The 15,535-nt window shown below is 42.9% G+C and overlaps 1 protein-coding gene across 4 annotated transcripts in view; it reads left to right on the top strand.

Annotated features, from left to right (window-relative positions):
- The window catches only part of FGFRL1 (fibroblast growth factor receptor like 1), a 170,689-nt gene that overhangs the window by 79,388 nt on the left and 75,766 nt on the right, over positions 1 to 15,535 (top strand). For all 4 annotated transcript variants that reach the window (XM_064418967.1, XM_064418969.1, XM_064418968.1 and 1 more), the window contains exon 3: positions 1,982 to 2,254. In XM_064418967.1, coding sequence (XP_064275037.1) covers positions 1,982 to 2,254 — 273 coding nt within the window. The remainder of the gene's footprint in view (positions 1 to 1,981; positions 2,255 to 15,535) is intronic.

Below are 15,535 nucleotides of genomic sequence, written 5' to 3'. Positions count from 1 at the left end.
TGATAGGGCTCTGAGTCAGAAAGAACCTCTCCAAGGGCCAACCCAGAATTTCAACAAGGCTGTGGACTTGTCTGGGCATTTCTGCTCCTTTGCACTGAGTGAGGGCTCCATGTAGGGAAATGCAGCAGAATGTGGGGGCAGATTCTCACCCAATGTTTGTGAATTCTGCCTTATCAAAGTCAACCTACATAGCCCCTCTTTGTGGGTGGATTTTCACTTTAAAATATTCAGCAATGCAATTTGTGTCAGACCAGCATTCAAAAGGTCTTGGGGTTATCTTTCCATCCATGGAGATGGTTGGAAATCTCACAGGTGAAGAACCTGAGGGTGGCTTGGAATTTTTAGAAACACCTGGGCAGGCAGGATTTCTCATGGTGTTTTGCCAGTTCCCTTGGAGCATTGGAGGATACCATCACCTCCAAGATCTCCCACAGGTGACTGCAGAAGATGTGAAGGCGTGGTGTTATCTTTGCCTTCTTTGTTATTTTTGTTATCTCTGACTTTTTCAGAATAAGTGCTCTCAAGGTCCTTACTTTGGGTCATTAGGAGTTCATCAGAATCTGAGTGTGTCTAAGACCATTGATTTAACCAGCCTCTTAGTTAAACTCTTTTAATCAATTTCAAGCTAGTTCACCACTCTGTTCTCAGCTTGAGCAGCATTTCTTTTTACCAGCAAAGCTGCAGAATTCATGGGTGCAATTCAGCATGAGTAACTGCAACAGCAGCTCTGGAGTCATTCAGGAGTTGGACTGTATGTGCTGCCTCAGTCATGCTGAGGAAAAATCAAGCAGACGTTGGAATAATATGAATTAGTCATGAGGAAGTGCAAATATGAGCTCTGTAGTTTATCCCCTGTGGGTCCAGTCCTGCAAAACATCAGGAACAGGAGTAAAATATGAGGGAACAGTTCCAAACCCCACAAACATCTTGTGGGTTTTGGGTGCAACTCAGCATCAGCAATCCTTAGCAAAACATTTTGTCCTTGTGCAAGAACAGGGCACTTATTATCACACCCATTAATAGACTATTCTGGGAAGAGCACTGCTATTGCAGTCTGTGTAGAGAACTTGTGCAATTAATGAAAAGGCAAAAAAGGCAGATGCAGGAAAAATTCTCTCAACTTTTCAGAGCCTTGGGAAGGAATTTCAGTTGGAATTCAGCTGTGGGAGCATTCCCACTGTTGGAGCCTTTATCACTTCTTTTTTCTGATTGTTGGCCTGTCCAAGTGCATCCTGTTATCATGTAGCAAACAGTGTTTTTAGTCAGATATTCCAGGGACACTCTCTTTTGTATGAAATTATCACCTTTTACAAAGAGCAAATATTTGTCAAGTGGGTCAAACTGGCAGGGTTGCTAAGGAAATTTATAAAAATACCCTCTTTTGGACTGTAAGCAATGTTAACATGTCAGGCTAAGCTGTGCTTTTACTGAAGCACTACCCAATGAATGCTCTGTGTTCAACAACTGCAGGCTTATATGTCTCAGATAAAGCCCATCTGGTGACTATTAAAGGGAATTACTGTACATACAACATGAAAGAATTAAAACACTTGGGGGGTGTGGGGCAGTGTTTTGTTGGAAGTACCACTCCTGTTACTAATTTTACCTTCAGAATAGGTGTTAAGTTTAAAACAACTACAGTTTCTTTACCAAACACACCAGGAAAGTTTGTGTGTTGGGCTCCTTCTTGTGACAAGAAAATGCTGGAAATTTTGGAAAAGCAATAGAGCCTCAGAACCAGGCTTCCCTGGTGGGTTAGTGTGAGCTGCAAAGCTACAGCTTCAGGTCTTGCTGTATCCCTCTGTAACTGCTGACATTTTCAGCCTTGGTTGTCAGTGATTTTTGGTAAGCACCTTCTGTTCTGTACAGCAGTCAGTGTAATGGCCGGATTGATGACTCGGCTTTGAATCAGTGCTGTGTCACTGGCAAAAGTCGTAACAGAAAAGTCATAACAGCTGTTCCTGTGTCTGCTCTTTCCTAGGCCCCCCAAGGATCGCCGATAAAGTGATTCACCGCCAGTCCGTGAGGCTGGGCAGGACCATCAAGCTCCTGTGCCCGGTGGAAGGCGACCCCCCGCCCCTCACCATGTGGATGAAGGACGGACGGACCATCCACAGCGGCTGGACGAGGTTCCGGATCCTCCAGCAAGGGCTGAAAATCAAGGAGGTGGAGAGCGAGGATGCGGGGACCTACATCTGCAAAGCCACCAACGGCTTCGGCAGCACCAACGTCAACTACACCCTCATCGTCATCGGTGAGCGGGGCTGGGCAGAGCCAGGCCTCGCCTGCTCTGGGGCCACAGGGCTGATTTCCATGTAGCTGTCAGTGATGGCAGGTTTGCTCTGCTAATCATTCACCGACCTCCACTCTTAGCTGGCCCCTTCCAGTGTTTGAGGATTGCCAGAGCTGGCTGTGCTGCTGCGCATCTTCTGCCGCAGCCGGCTGCAGGCAGATAATATTGCAGAGTGCCAAAGGTTACACATAAACAGAAATGATGCAATAGCCACTGGGGTCCAGATCACAATGAATTCCACACAGGAAAGGCTGTGTGATAAGGAGAGGTCACACTGATCTTTATGTTTGCTGTTGGAACAGGATAGCTCTCAAAACAAATGTTGGAGCACCCATATGAAAACACACAGCGGGGAGATCCATGTGCTGAGCTGTTGTAAAGCATGGAGTCTTGAGGAATAATAATATCTGGGTTGAAACAAAGCTCTGAGCTGGCATGCAACCCAGGGATGCTCAGCTCCTGAGAAATCTTGGTGGAGGCAGGATTAAAAAAGCTTCAGATGCTGTCTCAGTGGTCGTGGGTTCACTGGCAATGCTTTTGACCATTTTCAAAAGGCTTGCTTGGCCCAGCAATGAGATTTTGGGGCCACTTGCTGGGCTGAGCATTCCCAAAGACTCCCAGAGGTATTTCTCTGAGTAATCAGAGATTCCTCTGCAGGGGCCGCCACAGAAATGTGCTCATTGGTGCTTGACTGGGAGAAGGAAAAGAGCTGGGTGAAACTCAGTGTGTTTGAGGATGTTACCCAAGGAGGGTTACAAAGCAGGGGGTGAGATCAGATATCTTGCTCACCTTTTGCCTGATCAGCATCCTGAGCATCTGGTCTACAAAGTTCTGTTTCTCTGAGATGGTGGGAATGAGAACAGAGTTTAGGGCAATTTCCTGCTGCCTACTGGTTGGCTCTTGGCCTGGTTTTGTTCTATTTCTCCTTTTTCCTGTTTGCAGCAGGAGGGGGAACTGCTGTGGGCTCAGGGCATGTAGCAGACACTTGGTGCTTCTTGATGGAGGATTACCACCTGATAACAGGGTGATTCTTGGAAAATGCATTTTGCTGCACAGCCAGTATAAGAAAGGGACCAGAATGTAAATATCTCATCTGGAAAGAGATGCTTCTGTGAGGGAAACCCTTTGGTGATTCCTGTAGCATCAGAGGGATAGAGTTGCAAAAGTCATCTTATAGTTTACATAGTTTGAGGATTTGGTTTTCCTTTCACCTCTTTCTTAGCCACATTCATCCACTTCTCTGTGCTACACTGAACAAACAGGGGGAAGTGGAAATAGTCTTACAGAGTCATGTCTATACAGACTTCAGACTCTTGGCTGTGGAAAAATGAATGCTATAGGAGACTGCTTCAGGCCAGCTTGTGCTTTTGCAGTATGTGGAAGTTGCCAAAGTCTTTGATCTCTTGTGTCATTCTCTACCTTCTATAAAGCTCAAGCCAGATCCCATTATTCCAGGGTAGAGGCGTCAAGGTATCTGTAAGTCAAAGAAGGCTCTGCCTATTCTTGGTAGCACAACAGAAGCAAATGAAAATAAAAAGACAGGAGGCAAAGGGTAAATGTTGGACTAGAATTCAGGAAAGATTGGGACAAAAACTCCAATTCAGTGCTCAGGGAAATTGGATTATCAAATATAATTGTGTTAAGAACAATGGTATTAATTATATTTGGCACTGAAAAGCCCTGGGCAGAAACACTAGTTATTTAGAGCTTCATCAGGCGTCTATGGAAGGAAATGGCAAAATCCAACTGGCCTCTGTGGGTGTGAGATTGAGCCCTATGCAAACAAATATTGATCCCCAAGTGCCAAGAAAAGGGTAACTTTAACCTAAATCTCTGTCAGACGTATGGACTGAAGTATCATTCATTTCCATGCATCCTTGTTGTAAATACTGGCTAAACCCAGTCCTTCTTTATACTATTTTGCACCCTCTTTCCTTGTCTCCCAGTGTGCCCTTGTGCATTCTTGTTGCTCAGACCATTTCTGATGGATTACTTACATCCCCTGTCTCTAGTGGTACAGTTGTGTTCATGTAGCGTTTCAAACCGATTGCTTTTCACTGGAGCAGTTTCCCCTGAAAACAAATGTTCCCCTTGTGTCTTTCTTGTCAAGCTCTGCAAGTAAACACAAGGTATCACTGACTTGCTCTTTCAAAGGACCCAGACATTTAATGCAATGACCAGATGCTCGTGTTCGTCTTGGTGAAAAATACTTTTGGTTGAGAGAAAATCAATCCCTTGTTGGTTTTTGAGAAGGAGGCAGTGTTTTAAAACCAACTGCATGTCAGTTTTGATGACGGAGATCAAATTGATGGAGCTGTTTTGTTTGTGCTCTGGAAAGCACAAAACTTCATTAGGCTTTTTGAACCATATGGCTTCTCTATTTTCCCACTCCTTCAAAGGAGAAAAACCCCTCTTATTCCAGCTTTACTGCTAACACCAAACATGTAAAACCACACAGGTGTCAGACATGGGCAAGGTGGTTAAGATATTATTAGATCTAGAAATGCATTAAATGATTAATGGAACACTAGGACTTAAAAGAATATAATTCATTTGACATGAGAGCATTCTGGAAATTTAATCAATAATATCTGGAAAATATTCAGTAGCTGATTGAAAGGTTTTGGAGTTACGCTATATAACTCTAACTGAGCTCTGCCACAGCACTGGCAAGTGAGGAACTGTCACCCCTGTGTTGTTTACATGGAGGCTGCAGCAGAATAAGGTGATGGTTTAGCCAAATCCTACAGAGACCTGTGAGTGAATTCAGCAGTATCCAACCTCTCTGCCTGCTTTCAGTGCTATGTAACTCTTACTAATCTTAACTTTTACTAGCCACTGTATTCCATAAGAGTACAGAGAACCAGCAAAAATCTGGGACGTTGTACAAAGGAATAAAAAGTGGGTTCTCCAACACTGGGGGATCCAGCAGATGTGGCAGAGATGAGCTCCCTGGCTGGACACTGTGAGATTTAATAATTCAGCTATAAGGCTGTTTGAATGTCCCTTTGTGGCTTCAGGACAGATCCTGTTTGCCACCAGCCAGCTCAGTGAATGAGCAGAACAGACTTAGGTGTGCCTCTGCATGTCTGGAGGCAGGACAGCTTGCCTGGCTGGGGAACCCCTCAGAATGAAAGTGCAGATGAGATAGATTACAGTGATTTTACAGAGGGTAACTGAGATAAAGAGAGACCAGGTGATTAGGCCAAGACCACATAAAATAGGAGCTGAATTGAGAGTTGAGAGTCTAAACCTCTTAAATCTCTCCCTAAAAGACTATTCCTACTTCATAACACGTACTAAAGTCTTTCCCTCCTAATCTTGCATCTTCCTAGCTGCTCTTTTGGAAGTGAATCTTCTCTTATTCTGGGGTTTTGATCATCATTCTCAAATAAAGGCTTTGCCAACACAGATGGTAGCAATTGGTTTCTGCCCTGCTTATTTCCCCATCTTCTCAGGCAGCAGGGCCTGGATCCCAGAGATCCAAGGAATCTTGCTCTCATACAGCCTGCATGAAATGTAAGCCAGTAAAAGCAGATTACCAATATAAGTCAAAACTACAATTTCCTCTCTTAGCTATCCTTAATAGTTTTTGTGGCTCACCACAAGATTTGGGATGCCAATTACACTGCAGATGGATTTACAAATGCTGGAAGAGGAACTTTAATCAGTATTTAATTACATTGCAGTTATTAAGTACAATGGTTCCTTATTTTGGAGAATTATGCGTGGCTCATCAAAACAAATGTGCTATACCTTCCCCAAAAATTATATTTACAATGATGCCTATTAAATCTTATCTTTTTTTCCTCAACTGAATTAATTCTAAAGGTGTGAAAAGTAACTTTATTTAATTTATAGCTGGTTGGTTGAAACCTGCGGTTTCTTTACTGCATAATTAAAAAATTCCTTGCCAGTGTGCTCTAAAAGGAAACTTAAGGCCAAAGAGGAAGAAAGAAAGTGCTGAATAGCTACTCCTTATTTGAAAACTGTCCACCTTGTGTGCTGAAGGGAGGCATGTTCTGCAGAAAAAAAATAGCAGGTGGTGGTGTAACTGAAGCCTCTGTCGAGCTGTGGCCAGCTTGGCCAAACTGTGAGTTTGCACACATGGAGCCACACTCCAGCCATCAGGCCCTCCCTGGGAAAACTTAGCCCAAATGGGTGAGCTTTTCGTGACTCAAAAATAACTGAGAAAACAAAGTATTCTAACATGGAAGTGCTGGAGGACCTCCATTACTGCTCTCTCTTGCAATAATAAACAGTTCGAGTTCCAGGAGTTCGAGTTCCAGGAGTCTGGACATTCTCTGAAGGGAAAATTGTTTGTGAACAGCTGTAGGAAAACTATAGGTAAATATTTATGCAGTAACATAATGACCTCTTTCACTGATACACAACACAGAGGACTTTTCACTTGCAGAAGTGTTGTAGGCCAAATCCTGCAAGGTGTGCCAGCATTACAACATGTGGGGCTATTGCTACAGGTGCTGCCAGTAAATACTTCTTGCATCAGTTGCTCAACCAGGTGATGAAAGATCAAACTGTCTCTATTTTCACATCTGCATCCATGTTTCTTACTGCTTTCTGTAGCAAAGGAGGGAAAAAAAAAAGGCAGCAGCAAGAGCCTGGGGCTGTCACCTTCTTGCTTGACTTGGTGTTTGTAAACTGCCAAGGACCCATCTTGCTTGGGTGCATCTCAGCACAAAAAATAATCAACATGCAAGTTCAAGAAACAGCTTCTCCCGAATTTCTTTTTCTTGCCCTATATCTCTGACCGCTGCAGTTGTTTATTTTGTTATTTTGGGGGTTTTTTGGGGTTTTTTTTTTGGTTTTTTGAGGAATAGTTTGGTGAAGAATTTGTCATCTATCCAGTTCATATCCCCCTCTGGTCCTGGCCCTCTGAGGGACCCAGTCATTTGGCCCCATTTGGGCTGTAGAGTAGTAAAGTTTTGATACAGAGAGCAGGAGGAAAAGTGCAGCTTGTTTTCCTAAACCACTGATGGGCTGTTCAGAATTTGAGCTACATCTCACTTTCAGACAAATCAAATTTGCTGTTAAATGTCTGCTGTCTGTCTATTGCAATTGATTGCTTCAAGAATCTGCCCTGACATGAGATGATTTATCTTTAAAGTAGCTTTTTCCTGCTGAGCCAACTGCTATTTTATGCTTTTTTACAGCTTGTCCAAAGACAGCTCTCTTTGATAACAGGCATGTGTGAAAAATTTGCATTAAAATAACAATTTTTTTTTAAACAGTCAGCATAAGTATCCTGAAAAAATTCATGGCCTTGTCTGAATGGATATTTATTCTTACATTCTTTTTTCTGCTTGTAGTAGTAGAAAATACTGTGTGAAAAAAAACCAAGTACAGTAAAACATGGTTTGCATTACACTTCTGCAATGAAGTCATCAATCCGTGTCTCAGAACTCATTTACAGTGCAAAAGCTGAGAAAACATTTCTACCCAGAGTCAGGTGCCACCAGCCATCTTGGAAAGGCATGACAAATTCATTTATGTTTGGGTTTTGGCCTCTTAAGAAACTCTGGGGACCAGAGAGAGATTTGCTCAGCAAGAAGATGTGAATCAACCCTGAGTCAGCAATGTGTGCTCCAAGGGTCTGCTAATGCTAAGCAAAAATTGAAATAAGTCAACACTTCAAACATAAAGGGAGGAAATATGCAGTTTTTGCATTTGAGAACAAGGTGGTGTAGCCTGTGCTGACCATGGTATGGAGTTAGCAAAATGTCTTTAGTGCATTTACTGCAACATGAAGTGCAAAGGGCAGTCCATCCAGCGTGGGACCATTAACACAATCACAGGACATATAATCAAGGCTAATGATGATTAGTCAGTTGTTATATGGAAATGAAGAGTTCCTTGTGACAATAAACAGTTACAAAGTTTGTGTTTAGTTTGTTAAGGCCCCAATCCAGCAGCTGGATCTACGTTGGTGGCCTCCCGTGCACACGCAGGGTGATTAACACCAGATGAGGATCTGGCCATAGCCACTGATGCTTAGTAATGGTTGTGGTGCTAATTAAAGCTCAGATTGGTTTGGGCCTTTGGGAGCTGGGCAGAAGGGGGAGCCTTCCCAAAACCCAGCCATTGGAATTATTGCACAAGGACTTCTTGTCAACGTGTGATGAGGTGCCACCGTGTCACCCTCTGTGGAGGTGTAGGTAGAATAACAAGAGCTGCCTTACTGGTGTTGCCAGGTGAGGGAATCCTTCATGCCAGCCTGTGGGAGGAGACTGGAAATGGACATGAATAGATCTCAGTGAGTAGAGGAGTCAGTGAACTGTGTATATTTTCATGTTTTGATGCAAACTCATAGCTAAAAGCTGTTCACTTGGAAATGAAGCTCCTTTTCCACTGGAAGTGACTCATCGTTGACTAATGATGCCCTCACCCAAGCAAGGGCTCTTCCTTCTCAGTGTTTATTAGCGTAGGCATAAAGACACACACCCTGGCCAAGCTTGGTGCTGCTCAGGGACAGCACAAGCATGTGAAAAGAAATCTAAAACCAGTCAGTGTTCCTACCCACTGAGTTTCAGCGGTTCCTCACTTCTTCCTCATTTGAGAGATCCAGCTCAGAGTCTGACAAACTCCCTGTCCAATATACACAGCTGTAAAATGTTCACTGTCCTGGGAGGGGAAAGGAGGAGAAAGAAATATGCTGAAATGAAAAGGTATGACTATTGCTGCATTGCTACAGAGAAACAATTTCACTAGTTTTCATCATTTTGATGAGTGCTGCACTAGACAGCTGTCACAACACCCCATCACAATTTGTTCTTGAAAAGCCTGCTCCATAAAGAGGTGATGATGTGAGTGCCAGTATTAGCTGTAACTATCCTAAAAATGACTGATCAAAAATGTAACACTGAGTGGTTTGACTGATGGTCTTGGTGAACGGGTGTAAAAGGCTGGAAAATACCACAACTGGGCAGCAGTTTTGTTTCTTCCAAGTCTAGATCTATTATGTAGCTCAGTGCTAATGCTGTATAATGTCCACAGTTTTTACAAGATCTTTGTTCGGTTTTATTAGTTTCATTTGATTTTATACCAAACTTTACAGTATGCTTATCAATACATCATGTTCTGGCTAACAAAAGCCTCACTGTTTCGGGTAGATCTCTTTTTTCCCTTCATGAAGCTGTAACATAGAAGCCAAGTTAAGAAGGTGACAACACCTGTTCACAATTTAAAGGAAATGAAAAGCTTTTTTTTCCATGGATGTAAGCATGAAATTCATACATATATGTATGGATATATAATTTCCCCCCATACTCCATCCTGTGGCAGACTGTGGCAAACCAGGGCTGCAGCCAGTGTAAATCCCAGGCATGCAGGACATATGGATGCATTTAGCCCACAATCCTTTGCAGATGCTTTGGAGTGTGTAGTGGCTGCTACACCCGTGCAAATAGCAAGCTGCAGCTCTGCTTGCTGCATGAATATTGTTTGGGAATGAAAGCAGCACACAATACCAGGCAGGCTGACATTAAAACCGTGTTTGATCTGAGCAATTTATGGCTTCCTTCTGTTAAACGATATTAATAGAAAGAGCCTCTGATCCCAGCGAGTTTGTGGTGTTCATGTTGGGTTTTTCTCGTCAGTTTGTCTGAGGCTAAAAATGTCTCTTGCCTCTGACTTTATTAATCAGAGCTGTCTTGGTGCAATCCTCCATATGGGCAGTGGGTGGAATTTCTGTTGACAGTGCAGTGCTGATGTGCTCAGCCAGAGATTTGTCCACATCTGCATATCCACAATGCTGAGAAATATCTGTGTTCCTGAGTAAAGCCAAGGCAGTCCCTGCTCCAAGCTGGTGATCTCTATGTGTGTGGAAGGCAGGCTTTCCAGAAGTGGTCTAGATTCCAAATCAAGGTTTGCTCTGGCTGCAGAATAGTAGTTAGGAGTCTTTTAATTACTAGCACCCCAACTAATGAGAAGCCATCAAGCTAATTGCAGGCCTGGCCATCAGCAGCTTTGAGATATCTACCACTTTGCCAAGTATCCAAGATGACATCTTCTCCAAGTAGTAGGGTCTATCTGTTAACTTCCCTACAACTACTGCTGTCCTCCCCTATTCCTGGCAGTTTTTCCATGGAAGCTGTGCTCCTCCCTCTGCTTCTTGCTGAAGGCTGGGAGTGAAGGATTTAGCATGGCCTCTCAGAAGACCACTGAAGCTGAGTTGAGCTTTGTGGGCACAGTGTCTCCTGGAGGTCTGTGCCAGAGCACCGTGCCCCATTCCCCTGTGCCACCACACAGCTCTGCTGTCCTCAGCTTGCACAGTAAATACCACAGATAGTGGGGTTTTAGCCAGATTTTCCCTTTGGTATCAGTTAACTCAGAAATACCCAAAAGGCACACTTGTAAATTAAAGCACAGTGAAGAATATTTATTATAGAGTGAGCAGTGCCAAGTTGGACCAGTTTATAACGTGTAGCTTGAATGTTGTTTTTGGAGACTGCTTTTTTATGTGTAAGTGCACGTACACAGCACCAATTGCTCACATGCTGCCTCTTGATCCATGCATGTAGGTATGTTGCCTGTTAAAATGTATGGCTGCTGAGGAGCTGTATTTTTACATTCCTGTAGGGTCTGGTTCTCTGCCTTTCCTGTGCTGTCTTTGGCATCCACATCAAGAAAAAGATGAAAAAAGGAAAATAAAAATCAACAAAACTGCTGAAAATTAGTTTACAGACGTATTTTAAAATCCAATTTATTTTTGTTCGATGAGAGGAGGAACATATTCTGTGTTGTCCTTTGTGAATAATATCATTGTGCTGGAAGGCTTTGATTCTTCCTTCTTTATAATAATGTGGGTTTCATAGTGAGAAGACCTGAGTGTTTACATTATACACTTCTTGGCAATAAAATTGGAAAAGAAGAGGAAAAAAAAAGTACTAATCCCAGGAGTTCTGAAACCTACACTCCTTCTTAAACGTACCCTGTTAAAGACATTAAGTCCCTTGCAAACATCCATCTATCAGCAGTTGAGAGTTTGTAAAAGGCGTACTTTGTTCTGAACTCCCTGCCCTACTGATTATGCACAGTTCTTTTATTTTGAGAATAGGATGACGACCCCTTAGCCTGGTAATGATGACAGATTTATGTATTTTAACACCCAGACGCTGCTGTATTTGTTAAGGGCTGCCAGACTCCAGCAGTGCGGCAACCGTAGTTTATTTTCATTGTCAGTTTGTGCTGCTTTTTAAGGTGTTCTGCAGCCACTGGAAGCAGCACCACTGCTGCTTTCAGAGGTTGAGATGTCAGGCTGTTAAGAGCATAAGCCACCATCCTTGGACTGTTTCCACTCATAAAATGTCAGTTTTATTCTGGTTGCTCTGGCGGGATGGAACCTGTTCCTCACACCGAAGCCAAGGAAAAGAGGGGAGAAATAAGCAGTAAAAGGAATCAGATAACACAGAATTTATCCCTTCACTTTCTACTCCCATGATGTATTTTTCAGCTCTAGAGATAATGTTTTAAAGAAAACCTTCTTTTAATATGCAGCAAAAAGCAAAGGACATAAACACACTTTGCACTGTTAAAGTGCTGTGTAGGTCAGTACATCTGTCCTCTACACAATGCATGTGTCTGTGATTTTTCTGGGTTGTTTTAAATTACAGTAAGTGACAGAACAATAGGGAGAAAAACAGTGAAAACAATGCTGTTGTTTAATATCAAGCTAAATTATTAACAGGCCTGTACAGAAAATATTTCATGTAAATTAAAGAGAAACAAATTATTTTATTTTCCATTGCAATGATCCAGTGCAACAAAGGCAGTTGATGTGTTTCTTCTTTTCTTCTCTTCTTTTCTTTGATCTTGCTTCAGATATGTTTGTTTCTGTGTGTGTATGTAAAGTTCTTACAGACACACTGAAGGCTGTTAGGTTATAGAGCAAAAAATGCAGAATGTGGATGGTTTTCTGATCTCTTCTTGCCAACCAAACCACTAATTCTGAGTTTATCACACAATTGAAAAGATACATAGGACTTTCATGGCTTTTTTTTCTTCCAGTTCATTGTTTCTCTGAAAAATGTTGTCAAGTCATTTGAACTATTGAGTTGAATCCATTTTCTGCTTGATTGTCAACAAAAGGCTTTGAAATATTTGGCATTGAATCCTCCATTGCGAAACTCTTTTGATTTGGAAAAGCACCACCACCAAATTCTTCATTGAGTTGTCTTTAGTCCAATATTGAATGTTTCTCTTCTTAAAGAGAAGCGATGCAACTGGCATGTTGGTTTTATGTTGGGTTTTTTTCAAGCTGGAAAAAATTACAGTGACCTTTGCGCTGAAGTAGACAAAGCTCTTCGTCTCACCTTTGTTGAATGTGCAGCTGGCAGGAGAGAGGAGAACTGGTGTCAGTCCTCCTTGGTCACTGGTAGGGAACTGGGGGACTTGGATCCACTTCAGATGCAGGCTGGGATTCCCTACTGAACAATCCCAGGAATCTCATGGAGGAGAAGAACGACGCCTCCCCAGTCCCCAGCACAGCCCAGTGTTTGTGCTCTGTTTGCAGTGTCTCCTGACAACTGCAAGCCCACTGCAGCTCTTCCTGGTAGCCCTGGAGTGTTCTTTGGCAGGAGAAACTCCAACCCAGGAGAAATTTGTGGCAACAGCATCAAGAGGGTTGTGTCAGCCAAGGTGTCTTGTGAGCTGCTTTGGTTTGAGTGTGGTTTTGTTAATCCCTTTCCTTCAAGGAGGTTTGGAAGATGCAGCAGCCTTTACTTCTGGGAACTGAAAGTGTTGATGGTGAATTTTGAGCTGGTCTGTGTCTTTGATTTGAAATGCGAGCAAGGTGCTGAGCATGCTCCTGGCATTGGAACTGTGTCCTGCTCACACTGGCCTCATCTGTAGGGACTCCATCACCCCCTTTCCTCTGGGATGGTTTTCAGAGCCTCGAGGGAGGTGTCTGAGAAACTCTGACCAAGACCATTGTAAAAACATGCCTGTGTGACCTTCAAAAAGATTGTGTTGTTTTCTGGGTGCTCTGTCCTTGGATAATTATAGAGAATTTTGTGGTGGTCCCTTGAGACCTTGCCATGATAAACAGACAAAAGAGCAACATCTTTCTGGGGTAGATGGGTAGAATTACATGAGAGTTGAATTTGGCCACTGAACATCCTCAGTACTGTCAGAGCTCGTGTGTATCTCATGTCCTTTCACAAGGAATGATTTGGGTACTTTTTATCCTTGTTCTAGGCAAAAGCTGCATCATGGACATGTTCAACTATGAATTAACCTGTTAAATCTTAAATACACAAATTGTGCATTGTATGGGGCTATTGCTGTTCGTTTGTTTGACCTCTGTTAACTTCAGAATTTTTGTCCCTGATTGTATTCAAAGCTCCACAGCTTTCAGGAGGATGGGCTGCACACTGGGCTGCTCACAAGGGACATTTTTGCCACCCTTCAGCATCTTCAGCAAGGGAGGGAATACTGCAGATCCTGTGACAACACGTCTGTTCCTCCAAAGCCATGTCATATCCTTGGCATATGCTGAAGGGGAAACTCTAAAAGTTTCACTAGATCCTTCCCACCTCGTATTTGCACAAGGCACTCTTCTGTGTTTTGGGCCAAATCTATTAATTTTTTCTCATATTCTGTGGAGCACAGAAATAGTTACAGACATGAGGAATAAAAGTCAACAAGATGCCTGCATGTCATTCCTGTTAGTTCTGCTGTAATCTTTTTTTAGAATATTTTACTGACAACTATCTCCCTGGAGCTCTGTACCAGCTTTTATGACACTTGGTACGGGGAGCCTGTTTCCTGTGGAGAAACCACTAGTTTGTTTATTCCCATATGGAGTTCTGACTTGCTTTTTTGTATTGCAGATGTGACATGACACCTGGTGCCATCCCAGCACTCTGCAGGATGTGCAATGATAATGATTTAACTTTTGTGGATGTTATTGCTTTCGGGCTTTGCTCGTTTATAGCCCCATGGACTTGGAAGGTATTTTCAAGACTCTTTACTTCACCCTGCCTGTATTGGGGGATCTGCTATTGTAAGTGCAGTGGGATTCTTTTCTCCAGCCTCAAATGCTAAACCATGGCTAAGGGGAGATGATAGGGCCAACTCTTTGCTGATGCTTTGGTCTCTGCTCTGAGTAGTAGGTGGATTTTTGGCCACTGCTTTTCTCAAGCCTCTCTTCAAATATAGTATGGCTCAGGCCGTGAGTGAAACGCTTTTCATGTTCGTACTGAGGGGAGAAGTGGACACCACTTAGAGGTCTGTAGTGTTAAAGGAGGATGGTAAACTGAACTTTCAGCATTTTATCTCTGGGACCATCAAAGATAGCAGATAAAGGGGAGTTTTTCAAAAGCAGTCAGCCGAGGCTGAGTCAACCCCTTTTGAAGAATTCCCATGAACTTCCATGGGATGAATATTGCCATTGCTGAAAGCTTTGAAACCTTACCTAACCATCCAGTGACACTTCTTGAAAAATGTGTGTACTAAGCACACATTCCTGGGAAAATGTAAGTAGGGTTCACATGTGTTGAATACTGAGGTGCTTTCTCAGAAGCAGGTGTTTTGAAAGGAAATTGAGAAAACGGGTTTCAAAAGCAGTTTTAATGAGCTGTAGTGTCTGCCCTAGTCAGTAGGGACATGGTACTTAAAAGCTATTTTTTAGAATAGCTTCCTCTCCTGCAAGCAAGGCCTGACTGGTAAGTTGGCTGTGGCAATAAGTAATCCCCTAACAATAGTCTAGCACATTCAGCTGATGTGTGAAGTCATGCTGAGAACAAAACCACTGCTAGGTTTGCTGATGTCTGACTGGAGCTCATATGATGCTTTGGGATTCAGAATAGGAAAGCCATTTCTGTACCACCTCTGGATATGAGCTGTAACAGTTAAACACAAGCTAGAAGAATACAGAAGCTGAGAACTGAGACAGTCCCAAGGTTGCAGTAATCGATTTTTTTTTCCAGTTTATGAAAACTGGAGGCTCAAATATCAGGAACGCTGCAGTTGGATGTAGTCCATGCATGCAGTTGCCATTGGCTGTGGTGGGAAATTGATGGAGTTACTCAGAAGGAATGTATGTGAATGATGGGCAGGGTGCCCCACCTGTGTTGCAGGACTGCATCCTGGTACCTGCCCTCCTTAGCTTTAGGACTCATCTGGAAATTCATTGGACTCTTTTAAAGGGAATGGCAAGTCTTGCAGTTTTTCAGGAAGGAAATGAAGGACAGAAGGAGCAAAAGAAAAAAACATTAAGGGAGG

Source organism: Passer domesticus, chromosome 4, assembly GCF_036417665.1.
Source record: "Passer domesticus isolate bPasDom1 chromosome 4, bPasDom1.hap1, whole genome shotgun sequence".
Lineage (NCBI taxonomy): Eukaryota > Metazoa > Chordata > Aves > Passeriformes > Passeridae > Passer > Passer domesticus.
This window is presented reverse-complemented; position numbering and strand designations above follow the sequence as displayed.